Consider the following 13,660-nt stretch of genomic DNA (forward strand, 5'->3'; position numbering starts at 1 on the left):
GCATAGATCCTACAGATTAAACTGGTTTAGTGTTATGTTTGTTCTTAGCAGACATGAATTCCTCAACTGGGAGACCGTGTCATGTAGAAAAATGGCAATTATCTAAAAATCAAAGACTGGATTTTGTATTTTAAGAGTATGTTCACACAGGACGGATGTGCTGTATAAAAGCACATGGAATTCCATCCAAAAAACCTCACCAAATTGTTGCGCAGTTTTTCGGCTGGAATGTCCACTGCGGAAGAATGCACATAAAAAAAAAAGTTTCATACTTAGGTAGCCATGGCGACGTATCTCTCCACCGTCCTGCAGCCCGGCCTCCAGGGTTGAAGTTTCATCTCATGTGACCGCTGTAGCCTGTGATAGGCTGGCCGGCCCGGACGAAGAAACAGAATTCTGGGTAAGTATAAGATTTTATTTTTTCCCGAGTTCCGTTTTTTTTGCAGCAGAATTGCTGCTTTTCCGCCGAAAAAAAACCCTGCAACATCTGCTATTTGTTGAGGGTTTTACCTCCTCATTGGATTCAATAGGGAAAACCGGCAACAAATAAGCAGCGATTACATAAATACAATTGACATGCTGCAGATTTAAAAAAAACAAAACACACCACAGGTCAATTTCTTAGCGATTTTTACGCTTAGCATTTACGCAGCGTGTGGATAAGATTTGTTCAATCCTCATCCTCACTGCTGCTACTGTATTATGCTGAGGATTTTGCACAACGAAACCCGTTGCAGGAAATCCGCAGTTTTTACACTATGTGTGAACTTACCCTAAGATGTCTGTTCTGAAGTTGGTTTAATAAAGTTTCACTGCTGCGGCTATGCTGTACTCGAGGGGGGGGGGGGGGTTATTAATCGTTCTACGACAGTTTTCTAAAGCGGAAAAGGTTCAAGTGCCACAAAAAGTTCCAAAAAGGAAGGACTACTTTTGCAGCATTTACGCACCAGTTTACCAAAATGTGGGTAGAGCTTAGTGAAGATTTCCCTTACGAGCGCACGGACTGCCAGAGAAGCATCTAATTAAGAGGCGTGTGCCCCTTAATAAATTAGGTGCATTTTATTCCAATTTGTGTGAAAATTCCGCATTTACAGTAACACCAAAGTGAATGAGATTTAGCAAATCTCAGCCACACACTGCGGAAAAAACACGCAGAAAAGTTGTGCGGAAAGTGCTCTGCGGTTCCACTTTCAATTTCACAGCATGTCAATTAATGCTGCGTATTCTGTACAGACGTGCTGCGTTTTGTCCCTTGAATGGGGAGCATAAATTCCGCACAAAAATACGCATGCAAGTTGAGTTTTGTACAGCAGAAACGCAGTAAAAAAAAACGCTGGAAATCCGCAACTGCACATATAGGTTTTCTTTAATCAATGCTTCACACTAAAACCTTTATGCGCAGCAAAAACATGCTATTTGGTGCAACACAGGGTTGCAGGATATGGAACACTAGTGCAGTCAATCCACTTTTTAGGGCACTGTTAAATATATGAACAAATAATGGCAACACCATGCTGAATTATATTGGAAATATTTAAGCTTTAATCCATGTAATTGATAACAAACACAAAACGTGCATTTTGGAATTGACTGGATTTCAATAAAAACGGTCCTTTTCTCAGCACACAAAAGAAACACATAATAAATATGTAAATTGATTCCTACTAGACAGATCCAACTTTTATTGTGATTATTATATAGAATACTCTAAAAAACAGCAATCAGAACGTGTGCAACATTGCAGTGTACCGACCGAGTATGAAGAAGTGGGGCAGCGAAATGTGCAGAAGAGAGAACGTGTACTAGTGAGAGGGTTTATGTAAATCTATTACAAACCCAAGAGCTGGTAAAAATGTCTTACATTTCCAAGGGTACGATGGCCAAATTATTCAAAACCAGAAATACTAATTAAATTTGAACAGCTCCTGGAATTGGTACCGTCAGTTAAGATCCATGAGCACTCATCTTTTACCCTGTGTTTATAAGAACGTTCGACATCCTTTCTAATACACAATTCTGGTCCTCCATTATCATCATCTTACATTATTCAACTTCTCAACATCTAGTACCTGAAAAACTTTGGTCATGTGTTATAGAAAATGTTCCACTTTTCAAGGAATGCCCCTAAAGCTTAACAACCCAAGACCTAAAATTCAAGGTTTGATTGGAGTTAAACTCAACCTCCCGTTTCTCCCAGTCATACTCAAGGGCTCCAGGAGATCAGGGCTGGCTTTCTGTAGGGTCCTCTTATCAGAAAGCTGCTTTAAGTGTCCTTGTACACAGACCACTGACATGCAAAAGAACAAGGAGGTCACCGGTGAGTTTATTTCCCAAACGCTAAAAGTCCATTATTTTGTTAGGGAAAGAATTTCACCAATAATCAACCTTCCATGTCAGTTGAGGACCAAGTCAAACTGCACCAAAGGTTCGATGCCTCCAGGACCCTGGAAAGTGTTGTTTATGTGGGAATATAGGACTAGGTGGATAGCGGTCAAATCTAGTCATTTTTAGGTTTTGTATACCTACTGTAAAAACGAAATAATCTAAAATGGTACACACAAAAAGAGTAGTTTAACTTTTAATTGTAGATTTTGGGTAAGTTCCTTGTGTCCAATGTAAATTGTAATTTAACCAGATTTTATATTCACCCAATAAAAAGGTATCAAACACAAAAATAACTGCCACAAATCAAGATAAATGTTGAAAAACTGCTTGCCGTAGCACTATATAAATGGCTACCATAGTCCAATTGGTTTAGATGACCCATAACACATTACACCACTTTATTAACCAAAGGCCTTTAGTGTTTTTGTTTTTTTTTGGGTTTTGGATTTGTCATATTATTTCCGTAGAGCTTCATCTCCCTTTTTATTGGCAGCTTCCAACTTCAGAGAATGAAAACCTTTATAAACCCATATCAAATTTATCAGCAAATCTGATTGACATTATTATAAAGATACGGTGTGTAGAAACGGAGCAGATGTGGTTGATATGAGTTACACCAAGTCTACTCCAAGAAGATGACGGAGTGAGAAGAAAACTACTGACCGTCCAGAAATGTTCCTTGGGATTACAGACAGACGTGACCACAAAAGTTACTGAAACTCTCTTATGGGAAACATAATTTGAATGGCATTTGTGGCAGATTTAATAACAAGAACTTCCATTTCCATTCAGTCCCCTGCACTCCTCTAATGGCGTATAGTGAATATAGGTCACTCGGGCATTAATACAGAGCAGCTACTATTAAACAGCATGCCTACGTCACCCACTGATACCAATGAATGGTACAAAAGGCATTTAACAAAGACCTTACCTACAATAGGTCTTCACTTACACTGGCGTCTAAATATACACGACTTTCATTGAAAAGATTAAATACATGGCAAGTAGGCTAAAACAGTGTAGACATGCTTGGTTTGGAATGAGCTACTCTTGGCCGGCAAATAGTGTTTATTTGTGTTTCATCGGGAATTGGTGCAAAAAGACAAGTTAGCTGTGACCTCTTAGTCCTTTGCAGGTGAGTAGAAAGCTGGTGTAGAAGTCTTGGGTGGATCCATTACTGTTTTCAGTGTATTACTTCTTCTTTGCATTAACATTTTTGCAAACCCAGTTCATTCCATCCTACAAAAGAAAAGCACATTTTTGAAATGTTATATGGGCACATGACCTCCCAGAACGTCGGCCAGATTACTGTAGGACTTGACAACTTTGCTCTCACAACTGTGTAGAGCTTTATTCAAGACTACTTTGAAAATGTAGTGAAAGGACTTTATGTAATCCTTGATACATCCTTTTGCCGCTACAGAGAAGTGTAGATATGCTGCATGATGAAATGATTAAACTGAATGTTTAGTCTTTGCCTGGGATAGTTGACATTCCACCTCCTAAAACCATACTGAAAGTTCCTTTACATGGAATGACGTTTTAAACCACCTACAAATAATCAATAGTTTAAAAAGTGGTTCCTGAGAATCTGACATTTTCATCAGGACGAGACCCCCCCCCCACAAGGATTGTCATTGATGCCTGGTGAAGGCTCCGTGGGTTATGCAGCAAGGCCATCTCTAAGTGTTGCTTTGAGCATTTACCAAATCTTGCCATCAATAATGACAATTTATGATCAAGATCAATTATAAATAATTGTTTTATCACGGATATTTTTCTTTATTTACACCGGCTAATTATCACTACGATCACTCTGAAACAACCTTGGATAATAGGACGTGGAGCGATTATAGGTGTTCCTGACTTAAATGGGTTGTCCTATTGAGACAAACCCTGTCCATATGCCAAATTAGGGACCTTATGGAGGAGACTCAGCCGCAGTACCAGGAATAGCCACAACTGTATGTACAGTGCTGTGGTTGTGTAAACAAGGAAGGGGAAATGGTGCTTGCTGGAGCGCTGCATCTCCTTCATTCTGTTGATCGGTGGGGGGCCCAGGAGTCAGACCCCCACCAATTAAATATTGATGGTCTATACGAAGTATAGGCCATTAATAATTTAGTCCTGGAAAACCTCTTTAACAACCAAAAACTATCCATAAATGAGGTTATGAGAAAATGAAATATTGAAAAATGTATCAATGTCCATTACAATACAGTATAGGAATACGATGGGGAAAAAAAAATTTAAAATAATAATTTTGCTTATTTCCACAGATACCATAAAGCCCATAAAACATATGCGACATGTAGGAAATAAAAACGGTTGAAGCATAGTAAGTGCAGTCACTACAGTCCGGGGAACACCAAAGTCTACGGCTTCACATAAAACCTTTGGAATATTACACAGGGTTTATAAGGCATAACAACAAAGCTGGGTGCATTACATTACCAGGTGATGGCCGCGGTCACATAGGATAAAACTTACCCTTTATCACTTGGCAAATATTACTTTAAATCTAATGTACTGAGTTTTTAAACGTAAATCTATACTGAACAATACTAGCTCAGCCACTATGGAGGCGGATAGATGTAGGAGGTGACAGATGGTGCTTCAGTGAAGATGTTGCTGTGTTAATGTTAATGCTGCTTGCTTGTCCCATAAAGTGGATTTATAGGTTGGAACAGGTAATGGTCTTAAAGGAGAAGTGACATGATATTATTATACAGAGTAAGATCTGCAGGGAAAGAATCGTGGAAGTAGATATTATACATACAGACCAATACACCTATGGATCGCCATTAAATCACTGCACTTTCAATATGACAGTATTAATAGTTTTAATGTTCTTCATCAAGTTCTTATGAGGAGTTCTTAAAATAATAGAGTAGATGATAATGTTTGAATAGAACTAATTCCGTAATAAAGTAAGAGATACAGGTGAGGATCAGTCAATCATGGGTCCATCGGAAAAGTAGATATCCAAAATGTTAGTCAAAAAATTTATATTTTTTTCTGAGGGTTGAGTTCTGCGAATTGGCAGGTGTTACAACAAGGAATACACAAGCCGACCCCTATAGACTTATTTACTTCCAAGTAAAAGTTACTAAAAAGGCCACAAATAGATGCTATAAATGTAACAGATCATTTACCTGCATGTCCGCAAGGCAATATATCAAATCAATATTGATTAAATCCCCAAAATTGGTGACCGATACACTTCACTCCCACTTCTTTATGGACAATTCCTCTATTAGAGTCTTACAATCATAATTATTGTAAATTAAAGTAGGACCTGTCACTAGGTCGTAGAAGTTAAACTGGTTTACAGAGCTGAATAGTGCTCTCTCTCTGATTTCAGCGCAGTTTCTTTTTTTTATTTTTTCTGACCACCCCCCCCCCCTCCCCTCGTTCCAGAGATATGGCCCACTGTGTTGGCTCTCTATATGCTAATTTGCTGTAGTTAGCCAACAGGGCATGAACTACCCTCATGCTGCCTCACACCGATTGGTCAGCATCAGAGGCAGGGAAGATAGCTCCACCCTGTTGGCTACCTCTCTGCTAATTTTCTGTCGTTAGCCACTGGCTCATATGTCTGGAACAAGGGATCCAGGAAAAACCCCAACAAAAAACAGGTCAGTTAACCAGTTCAACTTATATGACCTAGTGACAGGTCCTCTTTAAAGGCTTTTATATAAAGGGAATGAGATACCATTTCCTTTATTTTCAATCCATAAAACATATCCATAAAAACAGGGTCAAGTACGTTTATTGTTTCGAACACAAGGTAGGATGATTAAGAGCCTTGTCTTCGAAGCGCGTAAGTGTACTTGACCCTGTTTTTGTAAATATGCAGCATGTTTTATGGGTTGAAAATAAATGAAAACTTTTAAATCGAAATGGAGTTCTAAATCTTCTATTTCTTTCATCGAATATGTCTGCCTTGAGGAGCAGCGAGCATATCCCTGCACTTCAAAACTGGATGCGGTGCTCTAATATATAGGGGAAACAGTAGGGCATTAAGGTGATCTGGACTGTATGCGGTGTCATGTCCATGGCCGCGGGCCGTCAGCCTCACTCACCTCCTGACGGCCGCAGCCATGGGTCTGCGAGCGCTGGCCCCAGTCTCCTCCTCAGGAGACACCAGCGCTCACTTCTGCTCACCTCAGCCGGGTTCCGTAGTGTGCGCGCTCGTGCCCGCTCTTAAAAGGGCAGCGCGCACACCACACTTTAATGTAAAATTAGCCCATGAGTACCCTGGACTATAAGAAGGGCCCAGCCCCTTCCTCACATGCCTGAGCGTTGTTGTCATACCCAAAGTTTATCTATGCAAATGGTCTCCTAGTGTTTTCCAGTTCCCAGTGTTTCCCGTACCTGTATCCTATGCTATCCTGGTCAAGTGCCGCGCTGAGCTGTAGTCATGCTGTGCTGCATACCACTCCTGTCTTGCTACATCACGCCTGACGTCTGCCTGTTGCCTAGTCCCAGCCGAGCCTGCCTTGTTACTGTCCGAGCTGCCACAGGTACCCTATACGAACTATAGACTGTTACCTGCGCCCTGTTGGCCAGCTGCCATACCGTCAAGGCAGTACGGCCCAGTGGGTCCACAAACCAAACGTGACATGCTGTTTCTATTACTCACATCAGCCCCTGTCCATGATAGGGCTCACAGTCCAATTTCTATGTAAGTAGGGCTGGGCAATTATGGGCTAAATCAAAATCAATGATTGATTTAGGCCACACCCACATCTGGATACCACGCCCCTTATTTGCATGCTATGCCATTGAATTTTTATTCCAAGCCTGCAGTATACCACTGTGTATAATATACCCGTTGCCGCCACACAGTATATTGCCCCTGCTGTATACCACGGTCTATAATATACCCGTTGCCGCCACACAGTACATTGCTCTCCACACAGTATAATGCCCCCATAGCTGCCCCCACATAGTATAATGCTCCTATAACTGCCCTCCACACAGTATAATGCCCCACATAGCTGCCCCCTGGGAAGAACATGCAAACTATGTGCCCCCATGGCAACACATGGTCACGTAATCAAATAAAACCGTGCTCCAACCCAGCCAAACACACACTAAAAATCAAGCGCAATTCTAAGGCCTCATGCACACATCCTTGTCCTTTTATATACGGCTGCAAAAAATGGATCCGCAAAACACAGATCGCACACGGGTGGCTTCTGCATTCAGGACCTGCTTTGAGTCCTGCAGATCGGGCACACTGATCCGAAAAAAGACGTGTGCATGGCCCCATAGAAATGAATGGGTCAGTGTGCTATCGGTTAAGAAATGTGGATAGCACAATGAAGAAAATAACGGACGTGTGAATGAGTTCTAGATGAAACGCTAAACCACGTTAAGCTAATGAAACAATCTCAGAACTCAATTTAATATTTTTTTTTTTCATAATAAATATTCTATTTCGAAACGTCAAGCAGGCCAGTTGTTTGCCATGAGACCCACAATGTGAAATTGGATTCCTCAGAAGCGGTTAAACTGTGACATCACATTATCTGCATTCACCATGAGCCGGCATTATAATCAATAAAATATCTATCTTACATGCATCATCTCCTCTATCGCCTCACTGCGGTGAATAACGTGTGTGGAGTAAAATCTGCTAAAGTATCAGATGCGTCTCTGGAATGAAGTCATCCCATGCTTCTGTAGCCCGATATCTATCTGCCCGTATCAGGAGCCATCATGCCAAACATGAGACATGGCCCTTCATTAATTTTCAATGTAGGTTTATTGGCTGCACCAGAACAGCTGAGGCAGCTTAAAAACAATAAAGATCAGCGGAGACCTTCTCCTACCCAAAGCACTTACTCCATACACAACAATAGGTCCGCAACGCAATAAACCAGCATTGTCGGCTCGTCTACCTATCTATCCATCATATACATCTATTAAACAATGCAGTCTGCTCAAATACCGTGAAATCTATGGAGTGCTGCACATTAGTGTGAAAAAAAAAAAGGAGGGCGTAATCTGCAGTCATTTGAAAACCCAGCACATATAAAAGGGGCATGGTGCGTGGCAAGGGCACGGTGCAGAAATTAGGTAGGCACGTCAGCATTTTAACAAAGCTTTCACAAAAAATATAGCTCAGGATATGATAACCAAGAACACGGCCAGATGAGAAGGAGATCTGCTAAACTGCTCAGGATAATCACACCCGTGAAGCTGCATTTTTAATGGTTAATCATTTCCTGAGTCAGATGATTGAAATGCTATGACTGCAACCAAAACACACAACATCAAGAAGCAACGTATGACACCGTGCAGACTGGAGCATGACAAATCATGGAGGACAGTTGCAATAAGCTCCTCGAATAACAAGCAGGCCTCAAAAGCGTGAAGGCTCCAGCACTCGATATCTGTCAGCCTTAATGATATCTCACCCAGTGATACGATCAGAGTTCACTGCGACATCAGTGCAACGCCCTGCCAGGCCAAAGCAAAAATAACCACAGCATAAAATGCAGGATCAGGGACACAGCCATATAAGATTTATTCAATAGGATTTTTTACATTTTTATTTTTAAAGAAAGTGTTCAAGTAAAGAGCGCCTGCCAGCTCTCCTGACATGTCTGTTTTAGTAAATATTAAATTCCCCATAAGGTAACAAATCTGAAACCTATTTTCATGGAACTTTGCATTGTACCATTTCTCTGTTATTCCTCCTGGAAATGTTCGAATTACAAGATAGCTCTGTGATACCATTGCTTTTGTCAAGAAGGTGTGTCCCTACACAGTCTCACACTGTCCAAACAGTTGGGTGTCCCTACAATAGAAACAATTCGTTTTTAAATGGACCCTAACTTTTCAAACAATTTATGCTAATCTAGTATACCCGATCTAGATTAATTTTGTAATTTACTTACTGTTAAAATTTAGTTTTTTATTCATGCAAATTCTCTGTGAAGTTACTGCCACTAGGTGTCTCCCTTCCTGTAATCTTCTGTCGACCCCCCTTTGTCAAGCAAAATCCATCCCTAGTTTCAGAGCACAGGAGACAAACTGCAGGAAGTGGGGGTGTGTTTTTACACAGACTGCCCATAAAAGTCTATAAAGACGGTAGGGGGAACAGGAGGAGGGAGGGGCAGAAAGACATAGACACGCTGCCCATAGAAGTTTATGGAGAGGGGAGAAAGATATATACACACACGGACATGCAGTAGCTTTCTGGTAAGTGTTAGATCACACCCCAGATTCTAAGCTAAACTGCTCGTTACCGCTACAGAATCTCCTCCATGCTGCTGCAGCTAATATATATATATGATAGAGATATGAGTGCAGGATTCTCCTCTCCTGTGTGTGCAGTGTATAGAAGACATGATAGCAGCTAGGCTCCACCCACTAGCTCAGAGACAACTGATAATTAGAGATCGAGCCTGTAGAGGGGAAAACTGCAGGATACAAGTCATATAATGGCCAGAAATAGTGTTGTTCCTCATGCACACACATGACAGCTTATTTTGAAAAAAGTCACCTGAAAAGTTAGGTACGCTTTAATTTATTCATACATTTCCAGGAGTAAAAGGAGCGGAACAATGCAGAGTTCTAAGGAAATGTGAACCAGCATTGCTATTTCATGGATAATACAAGTATTTACTAACAGAGGAGAGCGGACAGGACCTCTTTCAAACAAGGACAGAAATATTGACTTGAACTACACAAAACAGATGTTGTGGATGTATTCCTTTTGCTGTATTAAAGGCCAACGGTAATTTTGCAGATTATTATTTTTGCTCCAATGCACCCTAAATAAAAAATACAAAAACTGCAAATAGTTGTGATTAAAAATATACTACGGTTTTGAGTTTACAGCTCCTATGCACTTATGTGTCTCCATGGTTACAGATTACAAATAAACCTTCTGTGTAGTTTGATCCTGCAGTCACGTGTTACTATACTCCCTCTGCCTCCCTATCCTATGGTCTGTAGATTATCAACAGGAGTTGTGTCTATAGAAATGAAGGAAATTTTTAAGTGAGCACTAAATGTGTTTACGCAATGCCTAAATGTTATTGTAGCCCCTTTCAATTGTACAATCTGCCCAAGTGGCCCTCTAATTAACAAAAGGGTAAAGACCCTTTTTGATGAGAAGATTCTCATCCGAAAAATCCTTGATGGAGCAAAAGAGACAGGTGTAAACACGCAGCGATCGAACGATCATCGATCTTTCGTTCATGTATCGGTGATCACGTATTTTTTGCTGACAAAATTATATTGTTCATCTGCAATAAATATGCAAGTGTAAAAAGGAACTGCTTTTTTTTTTCCACGACAAACTAGTAGGCGTGTTATTCTTCAGAGGAGGTGTGTCCAAGAATTTGTGAACGTCCCACTAATCGCAATTACAAATATTTAAACGTTAATATACACAATAAAACACAGCTCGTGCAACCCGTTCGATTGCGACAATTTTACGGCTGGTCTAAAAGGACCCTTATGCTCCCCTAGGTTAGAGTGCAATAAAATGCTATAAATAACTTTATAAGACCGGACTTCTATTTAAGCACTTTAATAATGAGTTAAGCGAAGCAGCTAACACTCCGCTAGCTTAGCAAAGCTTTAAAGGAACAGTGTCACCAACATTTTTTTTTTTATATCAGTTTTATGTTAGGGTTTTATTAAAAACGTTTATATTTATTTGTGTGTTTGTGTGTTACTTTTTTCTATTTTTACACTTTTTCTTCCCTATGGGGGCTGCCATTTTTTTTTCCATTTCTGTATGTGTCGATTAACGACACATACAGACATGGAATACGGCAGCTCCAGTCCCATAGGGACTGCGAACGGGGCCCGTTCCATCCACTATGGTGTACGCCGTGTGTGTGGGAACGGCGCATGCGCCGCTCCCACACAGTCCGATTTGAAATGCGCGCCGTCCGGCGCCATTTTCCTGTGGACCAGAAGTCGCGGCCGGGCAGTAAGATTACTACTTCCGGTCGCGGCTTCCGGACTTGTGCACATGGAGCAGCGGAAGCAGACGGAGTGGACGGACCAGCGGCGACTGGAGCAGGTAAGTGATTTCTATATATGTTTGTGTTTCAGTGTGTTTTACTAGTGTATGTAAACCTTCTACACTGTGTGTTAGCTCAAAAAATGGCGACACACAGTGTAGGAGGTTAGACCGTTCAAACCCCTCGTTTCTCCCGGCACTAGCCAGGATAAAGGAGGGGGGGGGATTCTGAGAGCTCACTAGAGCGAGGGATTTTTTCCCAATTTTGCAGCATAAAGCAATGTCGTTGCTTTACCACATGCAATGCTGCAATTTTGGGAATTGCTCCATCTAGTGACCAGTGCTGGGAAATATTATAAATTGAATCCAATTTATAATATTTCCTGACTCGTGAAAAAAATGAAAAAAATTAGAACAATGTTTAATCACCTACACACTAATTGTTTAACTAAAAAAAAAAAAAAACATGTTTTGCTGGCAACACATTCCCTTTAACTTGCTGTTCAGACTTCAAGTAACAGAGACTACGATGAAACCTGCAGGCTGGAAGTGAACGAAAAGGTCGCCATCGAAAGGTCACTCCACTGCCACCTAGTGGTCATCGTAGTCTATAAGCCTATGCTTCAACAGCAAGCCATAGAAACCAATATGGGAGAGAAAAGCAAGAGTTGTGGGAGGAACTGGAATTGATGGTGTTAATTTTCTGCGGCTGTCTCCTAATATTCGGGTACGATAGGGAGAAATCTGAAGACTGGCAAAGGCAGGCTTTCCTTAGATAACCTGATAGGAAGCCTAGAGCAGGATAAGGGGGGAGGCAGCCCCACTGGCAATGAAGGAAGGATAGATTTGGAGAGAACGGGTGGAAGAGGCAGCTGGGAAACTGTGGAAAGCAGCCAGGGAGAGAGTCAGCAGCATTCTGAGCAAGTAGATATTAATGCAAGAAACCCATCGCTACAGCAATGGAGCTGAAATAAGATGCAAGGCGTATACAAAGCCCGCTCTCAGCAGTTACCTAGTAAGGGCCTGCAATGCATTTTCCTTGACACACGCTCCATGCAGCTCCTCCCAAGAGGTCATGGAAGCCAGGTTCTTAAAGGAAAACCTTTTATTTGGCTGAAACATATTTAAAAAAAAAAAGACCTTGTTTGCTGCAGGAAGGAAGAGCAAAGGGGCCGTCAGCAATGTGTTTTTTTTTTTTTGTACATTTTTTAAATATGTGACAATATACATTGCCATTAAAAAAGTACCAGAAAATAACTTCTTTAATATCGACTTACACGCCAGCAGTAGTGATGATAGGGTTTTTGGAAGTTACTATGCGTAGAGATAGAAATACAACATTAGGAATTTCAGATGGCGGATTTCTGAATAAATTGTTGTTCATGGTTGGTCTGTAAAGGTTGTCATTCTGGACGACAACTTCATAAAGTTAAAACAACAAATCTAAGGCTCTGTTCACATCTGCGTTGGGGTCCCGTTCTGCCGTTCCGTCTGAGCTTTCCGTCGGAACGGGACCCTGAGCAGACACAAACTGACACCAGAGGTTTCCGTTTCCATCACCATTGATTTCAATGGTGACGGAGCCGGTGACCGTGGTTTCCATTGTGCACCAGACCAGTCGTTTTGCCGGAAGCAATACCGTAGTCGACTAGGCTATTGCTTCCAGCAAAACGACGGGTGCGGTGCATAAAAGAGACAAACGGAAACCATGGGCACCGGCTCCGTCACCATTGAAATCAATGGTGATGGAAAGAGAAACCTCTGGTTTCCGTCGGTGTCAGTTTGTGTCTGTTCAGGGTCCCGTTCTGACGGAAAGCTCAGACAGAACGGGACTCCAACGCAGATGTGAACAGAGCCGAACAACCCTCTGCTTAGCTCCAGCTTCCAGTAAACGTTTACCAGCACAAGTTTTACGTTCAGTTCCTGTTGGTTGTTTTGTTTATGGGTTACGCACGGTTAGCCCTCTTGGTAGAAAGCCACCTACATAAGACACTATACATATTGATGGACCGATCTGCGGAGATCAGGATGAGTTTCCCAGAAATCCCAACTTCAGCAACAATCAGTAATGCCGTTTCTTCCCTTAGTCCATTGTGGCCAATAAGACGCCTGTAGTCGTAGCTGGAATTCCGAGCACACTGAAGCTTCTATTATACAGCCGCTCCTTTAAACAGAGGACACTTATGAAATATGCATACTGCCAGGGAGCTGTAATGCAGTCGTGCTGTATGTATTTTTCATTAGAATCCTTTATCAATATGGTAAACCTATTTGGAGCAC

At 41.5% G+C, this 13,660-nt stretch overlaps 1 protein-coding gene across 1 annotated transcript in view; it reads right to left on the bottom strand.

Moving 5' to 3' along the window:
* Window positions 1-1,519: 1,519 nt before the first annotated feature.
* ARL3 (ARF like GTPase 3) overlaps window positions 1,520-13,660 on the bottom strand; it is a 39,220-nt gene continuing 27,079 nt past the window's right edge. Inside the window, exon 6 of the mRNA XM_075841073.1 lies at window positions 1,520-3,624. Coding sequence (XP_075697188.1) covers window positions 3,577-3,624 — 48 coding nt within the window. The 3' untranslated portion in view covers window positions 1,520-3,576. The remainder of the gene's footprint in view (window positions 3,625-13,660) is intronic.

Source organism: Rhinoderma darwinii, chromosome 11, assembly GCF_050947455.1.
Source record: "Rhinoderma darwinii isolate aRhiDar2 chromosome 11, aRhiDar2.hap1, whole genome shotgun sequence".
NCBI classification, from domain to species: domain Eukaryota; kingdom Metazoa; phylum Chordata; class Amphibia; order Anura; family Rhinodermatidae; genus Rhinoderma; species Rhinoderma darwinii.